This window comes from Spermophilus citellus (assembly GCF_964194105.1).
Source record: "Spermophilus citellus genome assembly, chromosome: 3".
Classification (NCBI taxonomy): Eukaryota; Metazoa; Chordata; class Mammalia; order Rodentia; family Sciuridae; genus Spermophilus; species Spermophilus citellus.
Window position 1 is genome coordinate 20,648,059 of NC_138184.1, and position 17,405 is coordinate 20,665,463.

The following is a 17,405-nucleotide window of genomic DNA, read 5'->3' on the forward strand; positions in this document are numbered from 1 at the left end:
AAAATGATGGAAAAGGCAAATTAACATGAAACTGATACTACTGAAGCTTGTGAGCTAACAATAGTTTTTATTTTAAAAAGTAAAGAGAACTGTGTGATATCATACATGGTGTGTGCAAAGCCTAAAACTTTATGATCTGGCTTTTTACAAAGTTACTAACCCCAGATAAAAACTGTAGTAACAAAGTATTCACACTAAAAAAACAAACACGCAAATGAACAAAATTCAGTTATGACTTTTGTTGCCTTACAATAGTAAAGATGGTAACTACTTCAGTGTTTCAAAAATTCAGGTGCTCCAGTGAGATTTTCTAGCAATAATTTAGCCACTATAAAGAAAAATAAGAATATAAAACATCTGATACAACTAAGCAGAATTTTAAAAAATCTGATACTAAAACACCAGTTCTTGCCTTTATACCATTATAATATAACTTAACAAGCAGATAGAAAAATTCATATGAAACCTGCAACATTAACTTATCCTTAACATGAAAAATATTAAAAAAGCTTTATCCTCATATCACTGCACCTTTCTCATAATGTTCAGAACAATACAGAGATATTTTACCTGTTTCAGCAAATTCACAAAAAGGAACACCTGGTCTTTCTTCTTTACAGTCTTTTGTGAGTGTTTCAGCAATACAAGTACAAAATTTCTGGAAATCTGCAAATTTTTCACAGCCCATTTTTACGCTAATGTATAAATTTCCCAATTTGGTCCAGTCACCTTTTTCTTTACAATTCTATCAAAATTATTAAAAACAAAACAGAAGAACAAAATGAAAACTATGCAAACATATTATGGGCCAGGCACACATAGGCATTAGATTTTATACAAAGATTAATAAAACAATCTCTGCAAATGTTATAAACTTAATAATGAATATCACATCAATAAAACTGTGGTAACTTTTTAAAAAACACATTCTGGAATGATCCTTTCCATCTTTTAAAATGTAAGGTTTTTTTTCTTTTTCTTCCAGCAAGAACATTTACTTTCTACATGCCTGAAGTTCATGTTCCATCTTTCTTTTCATTTACATTGATGTTTTCTATATCATCACAAATTTATTGTTAACATTATTTTCAATGGTACAGAATATACTTTTGAGCAGGTTTACATGTTATTTGTTCTTCAATGTTGGGCATTTAAGTTATTTACAATTTTCTGCTATTATAAATAGCCCTGTGAATAAAACCTCTGCCAAAAACTTGATCAGGAGTGTTAGATGACTTCCCGAGTGAACTATCAAAACTTCACTTTTTCAAATGAGCATTTTAAAACTGTTTCAGGCTTTTGTAAATTAACTCATTAAGCACATTTTTCAAAACCCTTGTTTTCTTTTCTCTGGATCTTGAGCTGATAGTTCTCAGTTCTTTAGCTCTTATATTTCGAAAATTTGCTCCTTAGAGGAGGAAGGCTACATGAATATGTAGGGAATAAATAATGTGGTCCCAGACACATGTTCAATTATTCATACATTTATTTATTTATCAAAGTCAGTAAAATAGAGGAAAGAAATAGGGCACCGGGATGAGAAACAAGGTAGATGGTCCTGCCTGCCAGGAATGCCACAAATATACCTTTATTTTAGGTTTGACCTCCACCCCCTTGTAACCTGCAAGGCTTCCTCAAGCTGCCCAGCTCTGCCTCTGCACATATCTGTGTGTGGAGAGTAGGGAAAAAGAGCAATCCATGAATCATTCCTAAAGATTATGACCTTGATGAGGTTTACGAAAATGGAAAATAGGGAAACTCTCTGAGATTTTACTCATCTTTTTTGTTTTTACCTACTCTACATGTTTCTTTCCTTGAGCACAATATCTCAATTACTCTCCCCTCAAGCAGGTCTTAATCCCCATGATTTGAATGTATTGACTATTCTCATCTAGGGTATATTCATGATCCAGACCTAAGTAATCAGAGCATTCCATCCAATGGCCATGATGACTGGTGACTAGCTCTAAGGAGAATGTTAGCCTAATACTGCCAGAGTCCCCAGGGAGAGATCCTTCCTGATAAAAACATCTCACAAAATGCAGTCATTCAGTGGGGAGAGAACCAACAAGGGAACAACAGATAAGGCTAGCAGGTGTGTGACAGAGAACACATCTGAAGGGAGACATGGCTTTAAGAGAACTGAAATCTAACAATCAATATGAATCTGCATGGCCATTTAGACCCCTTTTTTTGAGAAAGGCTATTCTCTGAGGAGACTTGACACACCCTGGTATTGAAGAAATCATCAATCTATTCTCATATAGGAGCAAGATCCAAATCAAGGGATATTTCTATATAAGGGATATTTCTATTCCTTGAAAAATGTACATCCAGAGTCAAGTCATTTTTTTCTTATGACTTTTGAGAAAATATAATTCAAATAGCAACAAAGAATTATTTTTCCAAAAACACATATTTAGAGGGAAGGTTAGATTCTGAGGAGACCATAGCCTAGAGTATGTTTAAATCTTGAAATGGTTTTAGCTTTGAGAAAAGCCTTCATAGTTTTTCATCTTAATGATTTCCTATCTCATTCTCCAAGCTGTCCAAAACATACATTTTAGAAATGGAGAAACAGTAAGGGTCTTATGCTATCAGTTATCAAATTATCTACTGAGTGCTTTTTAAATATATCCACAATTATTGGCATTGCTTGCTTTACAGGGGCATTTTCAATTCACTGGACAAATTAAAAACAAAAACAAAACAAAACCTAATGCCCAGAAGTCACCCCCCAGAGATTCTAATGTAACTGATCATAGCTTTACTTTTCTGACTACTGAAAAGCCTCCATGCCTTCCAGATAGCAACATACATGTTTTTTTTTTTTTTTAAAGAGAGAGTGAGAGAGATGGAGAGAGAGAGAATTTTATTTTAATATTTATTTTTTAGTATTCGGCAGACACAACATCTTTGTTTGTATGTGGTGCTGAGGATCGAACCTGGGCCGCACGCATGCCAGGCGAGCGCGCTACCGCTTGAGCCACATCCCCAGCCCCATACATATGTTTTAATCACCTAGTTCTTAAGGAACTTAATAATATTATTTCCAAACCTTAACTGGGCAGTGGAGAGATGAATTTTATATAAAGCAGATGGTGACTAGCATGATGTAAGTCATCTCCACAGTAATATGCAATTTTATTACTTTTGGAGACTGCATTTTACTATTACTTAGCCATTTATAACTTGGGGCCTACATATCATTTTGGGATACAATTCTACAAAAGGGGTTACAAATCAAATTTTAGTAAATTTACTATATTCCTACTATTGTTATAAAATCAGAAATAATTTTCCAAATCAAAAAAGTTGCTTTATGGATGTAAAGATACTAATGAAGAGTATACTAATAATTACTAGAGGAACAGAAAACTGATATTAAAAAGTAAGATCATCCTGAATGTCCTCTACTTTTTATTTTCCACACTCTTGGAGAGCTCAGTATGATCCTAAATTACTCTTGTCATTTCACATACTATAGCCATCTGTGACACTATGAGTCTGCTTAGCCACAAAAATTAAAGACTAAACTTGGATTATTATTTTACCTTAACATAATTTTGCAACTGAATATTTTTAGAATAGTTCACAACTCAATAAATTAGAATGTCTGCAATTTCAAAATATTAACTTGTGTAAACAAAATCAAAGTTCTCTTCCTTGAAGATTTTCTCCAATAGCCACATTTCTAAAACTTCCTAAAGTGGGGTTTATTCCAACATTTTTTGTTGTTACTGATTTTCAGAGATCCCAGCAATTTATTTTAAAAATAAATGTTACAGGGCTGGGGATGCAGCTCAGTGGTACAGTATTTGCCTAGCATGTGTGAGGCCCTGGGTTCAATCCCAGTACTGAAAAAAAAAAAAAAGTAAAATAAATGAAAATATAAAAATGTCATACCTCTATTTCATTCAAGGCTGAATCTAAATCATACTTCCAGTTCTTTTTAAATTGCCTCTTCTGTAACCTTTAATAGAAAAAGGTTAATTATACTTACATTCACCCCCCCAAAAGTCACTATTGCTAATTATTCATAGTTTATATTAAGATAGATGAGAAAAATGAATGCATAAAGTTTGTCATAAAAATATTTAGAGTTGAATAAAAGGACAACTCCTTAAACCATAGGCAACAATACGAAGGAAAAAATAAATTTCATGTGAAACTGTATTTTCAGCCTACCAGAATGCCCACACTTCAAAATAACTGAATAAAAACAGAAAAAAAAAAAAAAAAAAGATCAACTCCCAGCACATGATCTCTTTTGCTCCTACCTTGCCCTCACTGCTCAATAAGGATCTGTGGCAAGCAAAGACAGATCAAAGGAAAAACAAAGGAAGCAAACAAAACCTGGAGGAAGAAATGAGAAAAGATGTACTAGAAGGTCCTGATATTGATTAAAAAATACCAACATCATAGTGGCACATGCCTGTAATCCCAGGGATTTGGGAGGCTGAGGCAGGAGGATTGCAAGTTTGAGGCTAGCATAGGCAATTTAGTGAGGCCCTAAGCAACTTCGTATGATCCTATCTCAACAATCAAAGGGCTGAGGATGTAGCTCAGTGGTTAAGCGCTCCCTGTACTGACACACCCCCCTCCACCAAAAATGAAGGCCAAGACTAAATCCATACTAAGTCATGCAAATGAAAACAAAACAAAAGCACCTGAGTAGATGAGAACACAGACCACACAGGGAAAGAACCTAAAATTCGGTGTGATTTTAAAGAAAGCAACATTTGAAATGCATAGTTTTGGGGAAAGAAAAATAAGCAACCTTTGGCAACTGAAAAGAAGAAAGAGGAGTTCTGTAGAATACCCAACTTTGGGGTTTATTTTCATAATTAGTCCTAATGCTCTATGAATTATTCCAGAGTGTTAAAAAGGAACAACTTCCCAGTTACTTTTAGGAAGCAAACATAACACTTATATCCAAATTCAACAGATAAAGGCTGGGGTTGTGGCTCAGTGGTACAGCGCTTGCCTAGCATGTGTGAGGCACTGGGTTTGATCCTCAGTATAATATAATAAATAAATATCTTATTTATTAAAAATAAATAAGCAAAGGTCAACCAATTCAACAGACAGAAAAACAAACAAACAATTCTAAAAAACAGTATCAATCATAGCCAAGCATGGAAGCACACACCTGTAATCTTAGTGACTTGAGAGGCTGAGGCAAGAGGATAACAAGTTTTGAGAGTAGACTCAGGAATTTGGCAAGACCCTATTTCAAAATGTAAAATAAGAATGGCTAGTGATATAGCTCATACCAAAACGAAACAAAAAAAGATCATGAGAGGAAATAAAATGTTGATGAGATTTCAAGCCCACATTAAGAAAATAATACACTAAGACAGAAGGGAATTTTCTAAATGCAACCTTAGAAAATCCATAAGTATCATATACAATAGTAAAAGACTAAAATAAAAATCATGATTAACTCCATAAGTACTGAAAAAGCCTTTGAAAAAATTTGACAATTTATGACAAAAACACTTAAGAATGCAGGAAATTGAGGAATGCTTCTTCAAAATCATTAAACATAGCAGGGCATGGTGGCATATGCCTACAATCTCAGCAGCTCTGGAGGTTGAGGCAGGAGAATTACAATTTCAAACCCAGCCTCAGCAACTTACCAAGACCCTGTCTCAAAAAAATAAAAATGGGCTGGGGATGTGGCTCAGCGGCTGTGCAGCTGGGTTCAATCTCTGGTATTTAAAAAAAAAAAAAATTAAATATATATACCTTAGTCTGGAAGCCAGTGTCATATTTAATAAGAATTCTAGAGGCATTTCCACCAAAATCAGGAACAATGCAAGGATATCAACTCTATCCACTATTATTCAATCTGTACTAAAGGGATGAGCCAATGCAATCAAATGAATCATTTAAAGGCTTAATGGTTAACAAGTCAAATTATCTCTATTTGCAGATGATACGATTGTATACCTGGTAAATCTCAGAGTCCAGAATAAGACCAACTCTAACCTCAGAGTAAAACAGAATATAAAATTTGCAAACAAAAATCAGTACCTTTTCCACCAAAAAAAAAAAAAAAGGGATTTACAGAAAATTTCACTTATAGCACCAAAAATATTAAAATACATACATGAGGAAAATTATAAAGCACTCCTGAAAGATACAAAATTTGGATGTTATGGTTTGGATTCGGAATGTTTCCCAAAGGCTCATGTGTTCAGAGGTGGGGCTTTCAAGAAGTAACTGGATCATCAGGGCTCTGACTTCATCAGTGGATCAGTCCATTCATAGATGAACAGACTAATGGACTGAGTTGGAGGAAGTCAGTCACTAGAATGGTTTATATTTTATCCAGGCCCTTCCCCACCCTCTTCTTCCCAGATGTCATGAACTGAGCATCTTCCCTTTACCATTCCCTTCCACTATGATGTTCTGCCTCACCTTAGACCCAAAGTAATGGAGCTGGCAGACCACAAATGAAAACCTCTGATAACATGAGCCCAAACTAATATTTCCTTCTTAAAAAATTTTTCTCAGGTATTTGTCACAGTAATGCAAAGCTGACTAACATTCTGAAAACAATCCCTATTCTTGAATATGATATAATTGCTCAGATGTCAGTTTTCCCAAGTTCATTCATAAATTTAATACAATTAGGATAAAAATACCAACAACTACTATAAGTTAGGAAGTAGGAAATAAATACATAGAAAAATATAAATATAGGAAGAGCCAGGAAAACACTGGAAAAGTAAAATAATGAAAGAATTATCGCTACTAAAACTATTAAAGCCTCTGTAATTAAAATAGTGTAGTACTAGGGCATGGACAAACAGTCCAGTGGAATATAATAAAGTATAGAAACAGACCCAAATACATGTTCAATTTAGCACATGATAAAAGTGGTACCCCAAGTTACTGGAAATAAAATTTTTTTTTAAAAAATAAACATTACTGGAAAAGTTGAATGACCATTTAGAAATGATAAAATTAGGTATCTCACAATACACAAACTCTAAATAGATAAGAAATCTAACTTTAAAAATGACATCACAATAGAAAAAAACATGGTTGACTTCCTCTAAAACCCTGGGGTAGGGAAATTATGATTTGATATACAGAAGCAACAAAAATTATCTTGACTCAAAACTGGGGCAATTTTTAAAAAGGATATATTTGGTTGTATAAAAATAGAAGTTTTTGCATGGCATGGCAAAAACCACCAAAGTCAAAAGACAACTGACAAACTGGGAAAAAAATGGCAATGTATGCTATAGACAAGGGCCTAATATTTATGTTAAATTCTTTAAGGAATAACCCAATAAAAAGGGGGGGGGAGAGCAGACAAATCACACAAAATGTGTAAAAATGGTCTTCAAAGTTATAAACAGAAAAATTTCAAACTAATTCTACTCAAACCACACTGTGTTCATTATTGTAGCCATACAGTAAGTTTTAATCAGGTCGAGTGAATACTCACTTCAGAATTCTCTTTCAAAAGTTGTTCCAGCTACTCTAGTTCTTTTAGCTTTGCATATACACTTTAGAAAAATCCTGCTATGATTCCAAAAGGAATTGCATTAAACAAATGGATGAAATTTTGTAGAAATGACATTTTTATTATGTTCAGTCTTACACTTCATAAGCATAGTATGTCTGTTTAATCTCTTCTGGTCTCTTTCATCAACATTTTCTAATTTCCAGCATAGAAGTCCAGTATGTGTTCTATTAGATTCTTACCTACAGACATTTCATTTTTAGGAGCCATCAATAAATGATGCCATTTTAAATTTTTATTTCCTCAGTTCATTGCTATTATATAGAAACATGTCTGATTTTGTGAGCTGATCTTTATTTTGCAATCTTGCTGTCCTTGTTAAGTCTCAGGATTGTTTTTGAAGAGTTCTTGGCATATATATATATATATATATATATATATATATATATATATATATAAACTATAATGCCAACTACAAATATGAAGCTTTATTTCTTCACTTCCAATCAGTATGCCTTTTGTTCTGACTCTTGCTTTACTATGCAAGAGTGGTATGAGCAGGCATCCTTGTCTTGTTCCCAGTCTTAGAAGAAAAGCATCCAATCTTTCAACTAAGTTATGTCTGCTTCAGATCTCTTCAGATGTCCTTTATCAAGAAATTCCTTTATTCCTAATTTTGCTAAGTATTTTTGGTCAAGCACAGATGAATTTTGTCAAACGCTTTTCTGTATTAACATGACTTTTTTCATGCTGCTGTTGATACATTAAACTATCTTTGCAGTATTAGAATAGCTACTTAGTCATATTGTATAATTCTTTTGTATTTCTGCATTTGATGCGTTATTTTTTTCTGAGAATTTTTGCATGTAAGCTCATGAGATTCATTCCACTCTCTCCTTCATACTCTTGTTGTGTTATCTGGGTAACACTGGCTTCAAAAATATGCTGGTATTTTTTTTGGGGGGGATGTATAAATTCACGTTGATTCTTCTTTAACTGATAGAATTCTCTGGCCCTTTGGATATCTTCTACAGCAGCTTTTAAAATATAAATTTCTTCAGTAGTTATAAAACTACCTTGATGATAGTTCAGATGGGGTACACTTCAGTACCATGTGGTTTTTGAAAAATTGCTCCACATATCTATGTTGCTGTTTATTATGTTGAAGTTTTCAAAGCAATCCTTTTAATGGCTGCAGGATCTGTACTGACAAAGGGCGGGCTGATTTCTGATGCTGATAATGTCTATTTTTAGTCTTGTTAGAGGTTTACCAATTTCTTTAATCTTCAAACAGTTTTTTGTTTCATTGATTTTTATCACTTTCAGATTCAATTCCAGATTTTGTCCTTGCTTATGTTTTAAGTTTATTTTGCTTTTTTTATTAGTTGCTTAAAACATTACAATGATCTTGACATATATCATACATTTGATTCAAATGGGGTATGAATTCTTATTTTTCCCCACATGTACAGATTGCAGGATCACATTGGTTATACAGTCACGTTTATACATACTGCCATACTAGTGTCTGTTGTATTCTGCTGCCCTTCCTATTCCCCCTCCCCTCCCATCATTTCTCTCTACCCCATCTACTGTAACTCATTTTTTCCCTTCCCCCTCACATCCTCTTATATGTAATTTTGTACAACAATGAGGATCTCCTTCCATCTTCTGAGCAATTCCCCTTCTCTCTCCCATCTCTCGTTCCCGTTTAATGGTATTCTTCTCATGCTCTTCCTTTCTGCTCTGTTTTGAGTCGCCCCCCCCTTACATCAAAGACATTCTGCATTTGTTTTTTAGGGATTGGCTAACTTCACTTAGCATAATCTGCTGGAATACCATCCATTTCCCTGCAAATGCCATGATTGTTATTTTTTAGTGCCGAGTAATATTCCATTGTGTATAAATACCACATTTCTTTTATTAATTCATCTATTGAAGGGCATCTAGGTTGGTTCCACAGTCTAGCTATTGTGAATTGTGCTGCTATGAACACTGATGTAGCTGTATCCCTGTAGTATGCTCTTTTTAGGTCTTTTGGGAATAGTCCGAGAAGGGGAATAACTGGGTCGAATGGTGGTTCCATTCCCAGCTTTCCGAGGAATCCCCATACCGCTTTCCAAATTGGCCGCCCCAATTTGCAGTCCCACCAGCAATGTACAAGTGTACCCTTTTCTCCACATCCTCACCAGCACTTGTTGTTTGACTTCATAATGGCTGCCATTCTTACTGGAGTGAGATGGTATCTTAGAGTGGTTTTAATTTGCATTTTTCTGATTGCTAGAGATGGTGAGCATTTTTTTTGTGTATTTGTTGATTGTATATCCTTCTCTGAGAAGTGTCTGTTCAGATCCTTGACCCATTTGTTGATTGGATTATTTGTTTTCTTATTTTTTGAGTTCTTTGTATACTCTGGAAATTAGGGCTCTATCTGAAGTGTGAGGGGTAAAAATTTGTTCCCAGGATGTAGGCTCCCTATTTACCTCTCTTATTGTTTCTCTTGTTGAGAAAAAACTTTTTAGTTTGAGTAAGTCCCATGAGCTTAGAATATTTATTGCTGTAGATTTTCCTCTCAGTGCTGCTTTAATTATATCCCCCAAACTGTGATACTTTTTTTTAATTTAGCTCAGTTTTAAGACTTCCTTTTCACCTATGGACTATATAGAAGTATGTTATTTTATTTCTGTTGGGAGATTTTCCTGTTATTTTTCCATTTTGATTTCCAGCTTGATTTCATTATGGTGAAAAAAAAATTGGAAGTACAGATCATACACTCTAAGAAATTTAAGGTTTATTATTCAGGATATGATCCACTTTGGTGAATATTACAAGGGTACTTAAAAAAGAGAATATGTATTCTGTTGCTTTGGAGTAGAATGGTCTATAAATGCCTATTAGATCCTTGATTGTTGGTACTATTTTAGACCCTTGCCGATTCTTAGTACTTTGACATCCCTTTCTCAGGTATTGATGAACTATAATTATAGTTGGGTACTTTTGTCTATTTCTCCATTTCTATCACCTCACCTCATGTATTTTGAAACTGTTAGGAGTCCTGTATGTGCACACACCAATGTTTTCTTGGTGTACTGGCCATTTTATAATTCCTTTTGTCCCTTTGCTCTAAGGTCTGATAATACAGTGACTTTTACTCTTTAAAACTTATGTTTGTATGGCATCCTTTATTCCTTACACTGAAAAGGAATTTCTTAAAGGAAATGTAGCCATGTTTTTATATACACCCTGCCAATAACTGTCAAATTTAGAATATTTTCACCAACAGTATTCCCTGGGTATTTCAGTTCCAAGTATACTCCACTGTGTAGATATCTAGATTATTTAACTCATGTCCCCAGTATCATGAAATTGTAAGTAAAGCTGCAATGAATAATCTTTGGTATATTTATTTTTATACTGAAATTTTCAGGGTTTGTTTCTAGATTTGGGAAAACTGGGTCAAAAGGTAAGGGCACTAGAATTACTAATAAAAACCTATATAAAAAGACTTAAAAACAGTATAGGTAATAATAAAATTCTAAAGATTGCTCAGGTGATTCCTATAGGAAGGAAAGAGAAAGAACAAACAAAACAAAACAGTAAAATGGCAGATATGTCTATCAAATCAATATTAACTTTAAGTGTTTTAAAATAAATCACTGAATATATATATAATAATTTCCTAGATTATAGGCAAACTTACATTCTAATAATCTGAATATAAATGCCAAAATTCTTTGTGACAGCCATATAGGCTGTAAAAGCCTTTCAAATGAACTGTAATTAAAATACGAAGAATGAATATCCATTAAAAGTCATTTCCCAAGCCAGGAAAGAAAGCATTTCAAAAAGAATTAGGAAATTCAAGTATAATATATAATTTTTCCCTTTGTGTTGGGGTTAGGTCCATATGCCTAACCACGTTCCATATCCCTTAACTGCATACAATTATTTCTCTGCTTTCTTAGAACTCCTCAAACAGTTCACCAATGTTAATAACTCTTCCAAGTGGGAATACAAGAAGAGGATGTAAAAGAAACTGTAAGAGTAACTGCATAATTGTATTATTTTGAAAGTTAAAAGCTGGTTTGTTCTGGAGTCTTCCTATACCAACAGATCCTATTCTCAATTACTTGTAAAAAGAGTTCTGCAGCTGCCCAGGGCACAAGGATAGTGCCACTCTCGAGCCCTGGTGTGTACATTTTCCCTATGCCAGCAGCTAATCTAGTGGTAGACTAAAATTTGCTAGCCACCTGATCTCTTTACCATAGTAACTGCTGCCCCCAAATGGGTAAAGTTTTTAGAAAGAACATCCTTAATGTTACTATATCAATGTACCCAGTTTATAAATAATTGTATCCCAGAAGTATATGCTAAATGAACAGTAATTTTCCTCATGAAAATCCCTAAAAATCTATTTAACCAAAATAGCGTTTAATACCATTTGTTTCTATGAAAATTGTAACAACTATCAGTAGCTAAAGAATTCAAAGAACTCAAATTAACTTCAATACTGGTCCTTGAAGGGAAGTAGTATTACTTTGAGCTGTACTTCTCTAATTGCACCAAGGCACAGATGGCACTACAGAAAACTCATAGGGATACCACACGCTCTTTGACATTTTCAAGTGATATTTTGTCAGACCTTGCACAAATGCTGATAACTTCTTTGGACCTAACTATTTAATAAATGGCACTACTAATGCATTTCTTTTGACCTTGAGATGCCGTGAACCCAGAAAGTCTGGGAATCTCTGCATTAGAAGAGAATGGAGACAGAAATAGCCATGGAATCTATTGGTAATTTTTGAAAATTCCGAATAACCGCAGGGGCTGATGCCATTTGCTCTTATATCAAAGCTAAATTCATCTTTGAAGTTATGGTTCATTTAAATACTTGTAATTTGTATATTTTCTATGTATGTTATACTTTAATTGAAAAAAGTATGAAAAGTCACAGCTTTCCTTTTTCTCAAATCAGGTACATGGTATTACTCATAAGTATCAGAAATTTTTTTTTTTAAAAAAGGCCTTTTGGAAACTCAAACTGAATAAGAAAATAAAGAGGCATTAAGGCATTTTATTAAATATGACAAGGAATAAAAAAAATTAAGGAAATCTATATGAGCTACATGAAGCAAATTTAAATGATAAAACAAGATGAGGATCTGAGAAAGATATGGCAAGGCTGAGCAGAAGCAGACTGACAGATAGGACCGGTCAAGACATGGAAGAAAGGGTTATGATGGGCAACAATCCAGATATCAAGGCACATGAACAGTCAGAAGTGCTTTGCCTACATCCTTTATAGGTCTCCACCAAAATAGATGTATTAGCTTTAATTATGATTTTTCTCACCTGGATTTGATTTCCAGAACTGCAGTTATTTCTTGTTTGGAAGCCTGTACTTGATATAAAAGCTTAACAATATAGTTAAAGTGCTCTGGGTCAAGCATCATTCCAGCTTCAACAAGCTGTAGAAGAGGAAAAGAAGTAGTCATAAGATTGTGAAAGAACTGGGAAGCCAATATGAGTGAAACAATGAAGAGACTAACAGAAGAAGTGAAATGTGGAGACAAGTGGAATTAAAAGTCATTTAAAAAACTTGAAAGGTGTTTTCTTCAAACATTTCAGAACCACAGAAGGATACCCTAAGAATTTAAAGCAAAAGTGAGAATATAAAAAATGAATTTTCTTCCTGTTCTCCAAGTCATTTCAGCCATTTATCAACCTCTACCTCTTATTTGCTACTTGATCCTTTAGTGTAGCACTAGTGTTCGTACATCATTCCTAGCTGTACCTTCTTGAGAAATATTCTTCCCGAGCCTCATTTAGGGCCTCAGCCACAGGAGGAAAAAAAAATACCCCATGTGACTCCAATGTTCAGGTGACATAACAGTAAAAAAGATCAGGTGAAAACTCAGGGAACATGTAATATAGTATTTGACTAAAAAAAAGAATTTTAACATTTTTTCATTCACGTATGCCTCATTTCCTATCTTCCTTATGTACTCCAGGCTCTCATGGACTGAACTGAAAGGAGAACTCCTTCTGGTCTGTGTTTACTGATGATGCAGCACCTTTTGATAAGATGGACAGGGCCAATTACAAACAAGCCTGGCAAAGAACAAATTGGTTACCTGGTTACCAATACACTTTAAAAAATATGCCCTTTAATACTGCTCTAAAACCAGGGTGAATATAAATTGTTTTTTTTTTAAACATTTACTTTTTAGTTATGTTTGAACCAATACCTTTATTTATTTTTATGTGGTGCTGAGAATCAAACCCAGGGCCTCTCATATGCTAGGTGAGGTTTCTACCACTGAGCCACAACCCCAGCTCATAAACTGTTTCTTGGTAAGTCAGGAACCCAAAGCAGTACAAAAAAAGCTCTTCATTTCTCTCTTCTCCATGGTAGTCATGTTAATGAGATAGGGGTATTGTGCACTGCTAGAGTGATAAGGTGGAAAAGCATCTCTTCCATTAATTATATGGCTTTATCACTGAACCCTGATAGTCTCAACAGGGAAGTTGAAACTAGCATTAAACAACTTTTAGAAATGATGGCTCCATGTTAAACATGCAAAAATGGAATGTCATTGTCCTTGTTAAATACTTTCAGTAAGGCCAATTTTATTTGGACAGTAATGGGGATACATTTTGCAGAAAGCCAAGTTATTCAGTACCAGAGTTTGTGAGGTCCTTAATGAGGTTTTCTATAATTACTACAGAGGATAAGCAATTTTTGATTTGAAAAATCTCCACTCAAGTAATTCTTTCAAATTTTGTAATGGGGTATAAAAGATCTTAGCTACTGTGTTTCTATTTTGGTCACAATGTTTTATTTTACATACAAATTTAGTTATAAATGACCTCAAATGTTTCAGAGAAAGAATTTTCTTTAACTATACTTAAAGAGTAGAAACGAAGCTTTTATAAATCAGCAGTCACTTGGTGTGCTTGAAATATTTGAGGGGAAGCCTTGTCACCCGCTGGAGTCTGTTTATAAACTATTTTAGGAGAAAAAGAACATTTCTGAAAGCAGAATTCTTTGGCATGAAGAAAATGAATAAGAGGCAGATCAAGGGTACGTGTGGAAGTAAGCATTTTCTTGGTTATTCACTATTAGAGAATAAAGAAAATAAAAATCATACCTTGCAAAAGGTATCAACTAAAACAGGTACAGCAGTCCTTAATTTCATAGTTGCCACATGCTCAAATATTTTTAGTAATACTTTCAGAGCAGGCTGGATAAAACAAAAAATTACATTCATTTTTATATTGTCTTTCAGCACACCTTTAGTTTCTCAAATTCGTTTATGCTAAAAAACACAAGTTTTTTTCTAGGGAATATTAAAAAAACATTTAACTTCTAATTTCAAACAACAAAGCAATTAGAATATTAAAATATATAGTTTCAAGTTACTTACCAGTATTTTAATCATTATGCTGAGGTTTACTACCTGAAACACTTCTTTCAGTAAACAATGTTTGAGTAAAGAAATTAGAAGATCATTCAGCACTTGTAAATCAAAATGTATACCTGGAGGAAACTTTCTGTAGTATTCCATAAATATATTTACTGAAAGCGAGAAAAATATAGTCATCTATTGTTTTTAAGATATCCAGTTTTCCTAAATCAGATAATCTCTCCATACTTAAAGTAGTATGTCAATTTCTTTGAAAAGCATAGTTTTAGTATCAGAAACATCTGATGAAAATTAAGTTAAAATGGCATGTTCAGTAATGAAGGCAACCAAGCATGTTCAGCATTACACTGAGCACTAACTCATGTATTATTCACAAGTAAGTCTAAACTGCCAAATATATCATGGTGTCAATATAAACTCCCGGGGAGCTGAGCTTCCAGGGAGTCTTAAGTCTTTTATCTGACCTGGATAAGAAATTGTATAATTATAAGAAATTGTATAATTTGGTGATGGGTGAAGACTATTTTTGACACATACCCATTCTGGTTGTTTCAATCCCAATAATATTAACCCTGGTGATGTTTCTGATTCCAGCTTATTGTCAGTTTTAGTAAATTGCCCATAATCATAATCATAATCATGAATTTCCTTTGAGAAAGTAGTCCCTTTATATTCATCCAATTCCATAATCTATTTTCTATACAATGCAAACTATTTGTAATTTGTTCCCATTAATTTTACTAAAATTAACTGGGATAACTGCATTATTCACTTTTTCCCCCATTCCAAAATTCCCAGGTCAAAATCTGTATATGTTAGTTAGTGCTTTAGTAAAAATTACTTTTGGCTTTATATTTGTGTTAGTTATTCCTAGAAGAAATACTTATTAGCTGAATTACAAAGTCTAGCTAATGACAAAATTCAGTAGCAAGTTAATTTTTAACAACCTTAATATGTGCAATAATACTCAACTTTGTTTTAAAGGTGCTTTACATACAATTGTTTTTCCTGGGCACATACAAGATAAATTCTTGCTATTTATAAAAATAGATCAACTGATAATATGGGAAATTCAGAGTGTTAACTATATTTCATTAATTATAAACTGGTATTGTAGATGTTTTAAAAAAGTGTCATTGGAAAGACTCTAGATTAGATAGTGTTTATATTGTCTGCTAATTGCCATTTAACCCTTCTGTCATTGTTAAGAATTTTTTTTAAAGAAGTTTTAATAGAATTTCTCTTTTTAAAATGATCATCTCCGTGAAACTATTGGGTAGAAAAGTTGGATATTTTATGGCTTTTGATATGAACTTCTACAGTGCTTTTAAAAATGTTTAGTCAATTCAGTATATTACTTGATCAATGATCTATCAGAACTGGGTACTTATACTCCTTTTTTGATTGAGGGTACAATTTATAGTATCAGTAACTACTGGATATTCCTTTCCAAAGCTGTTTCCTCACAAGAGAAAAGAGTTTATGCCTTTGTAAACAGCTGACTGAAATTTCATTCTAATCCGAATACTTTTGCATATTATTGATAAATCTAGTTTCGGTTTAAATTTATGATAAAGTTCATCTTTTGTACTTCCTTTGACTACTATAAATCACAGAGATTACCCAAGATGGATCAAAATAACAATTTTTCTAATTACTATTATGTTGATTCATTTTGGCTTATGCTAAACAATTGTAATCTTTCAAATATTTTTAGCCCAAAACTTTTGGATAGAAAGTTTTATATAGAAATTCAAATATAAAGCATAAAAGAGAACCTGTAACTCCATTCCTAGGTATATACTCCAAAGAACTAGAAGCAGAGACTCAAAACAGATATTTGTACATCCAGGCTCACAGCAACATTACTCTGCATAGCCAAAAGATAGAAACAATTCAAGTGTCCAATCCAAGTGTCCATCAACAGATGAACAGATAAGCAACAGATATTCATATAATGGAATAATATTCAGCCTTAAAAGAAAATTTGAAACATGTTATGTATAACATGGATGAACCCTAAAGACATTAAGTGAAATAAGCCAGTCACAAAAGAATATTGTATGACTCCACTTACATGAAGTACCTAGAATAGGCAAATTCACAGAAACAGAAAGCAGAGTAGAGGTTGCTAGGGATTTCAGTGGGTAGGAGCAACAGAGAATTACTATTTAATAGGTAGTTTCTGTTTGGAATGATGAAAAAGTTCTGGAAATTGATAGTAGTGAAGGTTATACAACACTGTGAATGTACTTAATGCTTGTGAACTATATACTTAAAAATGCTTGTTATTTTTGTATTTGTTTTTGGTACTGGGATGGAACCCAGGGTCTTGTGCATGCTAGGCAAAAGCTTTACCACTGAGCTACATCCCCAGCCCTGCTACCTCCCCTCCCCATGAGTAAGCACACACTCACACAAAGACTGAAAATACTGCAGATTAAAAGGCTAAAACGATGTGACAACTAAATGAATACCCATCCTAAACTCTG

The 17,405-nt window shown here is 33.6% G+C and overlaps 1 protein-coding gene across 1 annotated transcript in view; it reads right to left on the reverse strand.

The window, feature by feature from the left end:
• Positions 1 to 17,405, reverse strand: part of TOPAZ1 (testis and ovary specific TOPAZ 1) — a gene marked incomplete at both ends in the record, with an annotated part of 69,662 nt that overhangs the window by 25,883 nt on the left and 26,374 nt on the right. Inside the window, 5 exons of the mRNA XM_081283223.1 lie at positions 571 to 745; positions 3,907 to 3,973; positions 12,839 to 12,954; positions 14,638 to 14,730; positions 14,914 to 15,065. Coding sequence (XP_081139349.1) covers positions 571 to 745; positions 3,907 to 3,973; positions 12,839 to 12,954; positions 14,638 to 14,730; positions 14,914 to 15,065 — 603 coding nt within the window. The remainder of the gene's footprint in view (positions 1 to 570; positions 746 to 3,906; positions 3,974 to 12,838; positions 12,955 to 14,637; positions 14,731 to 14,913; positions 15,066 to 17,405) is intronic.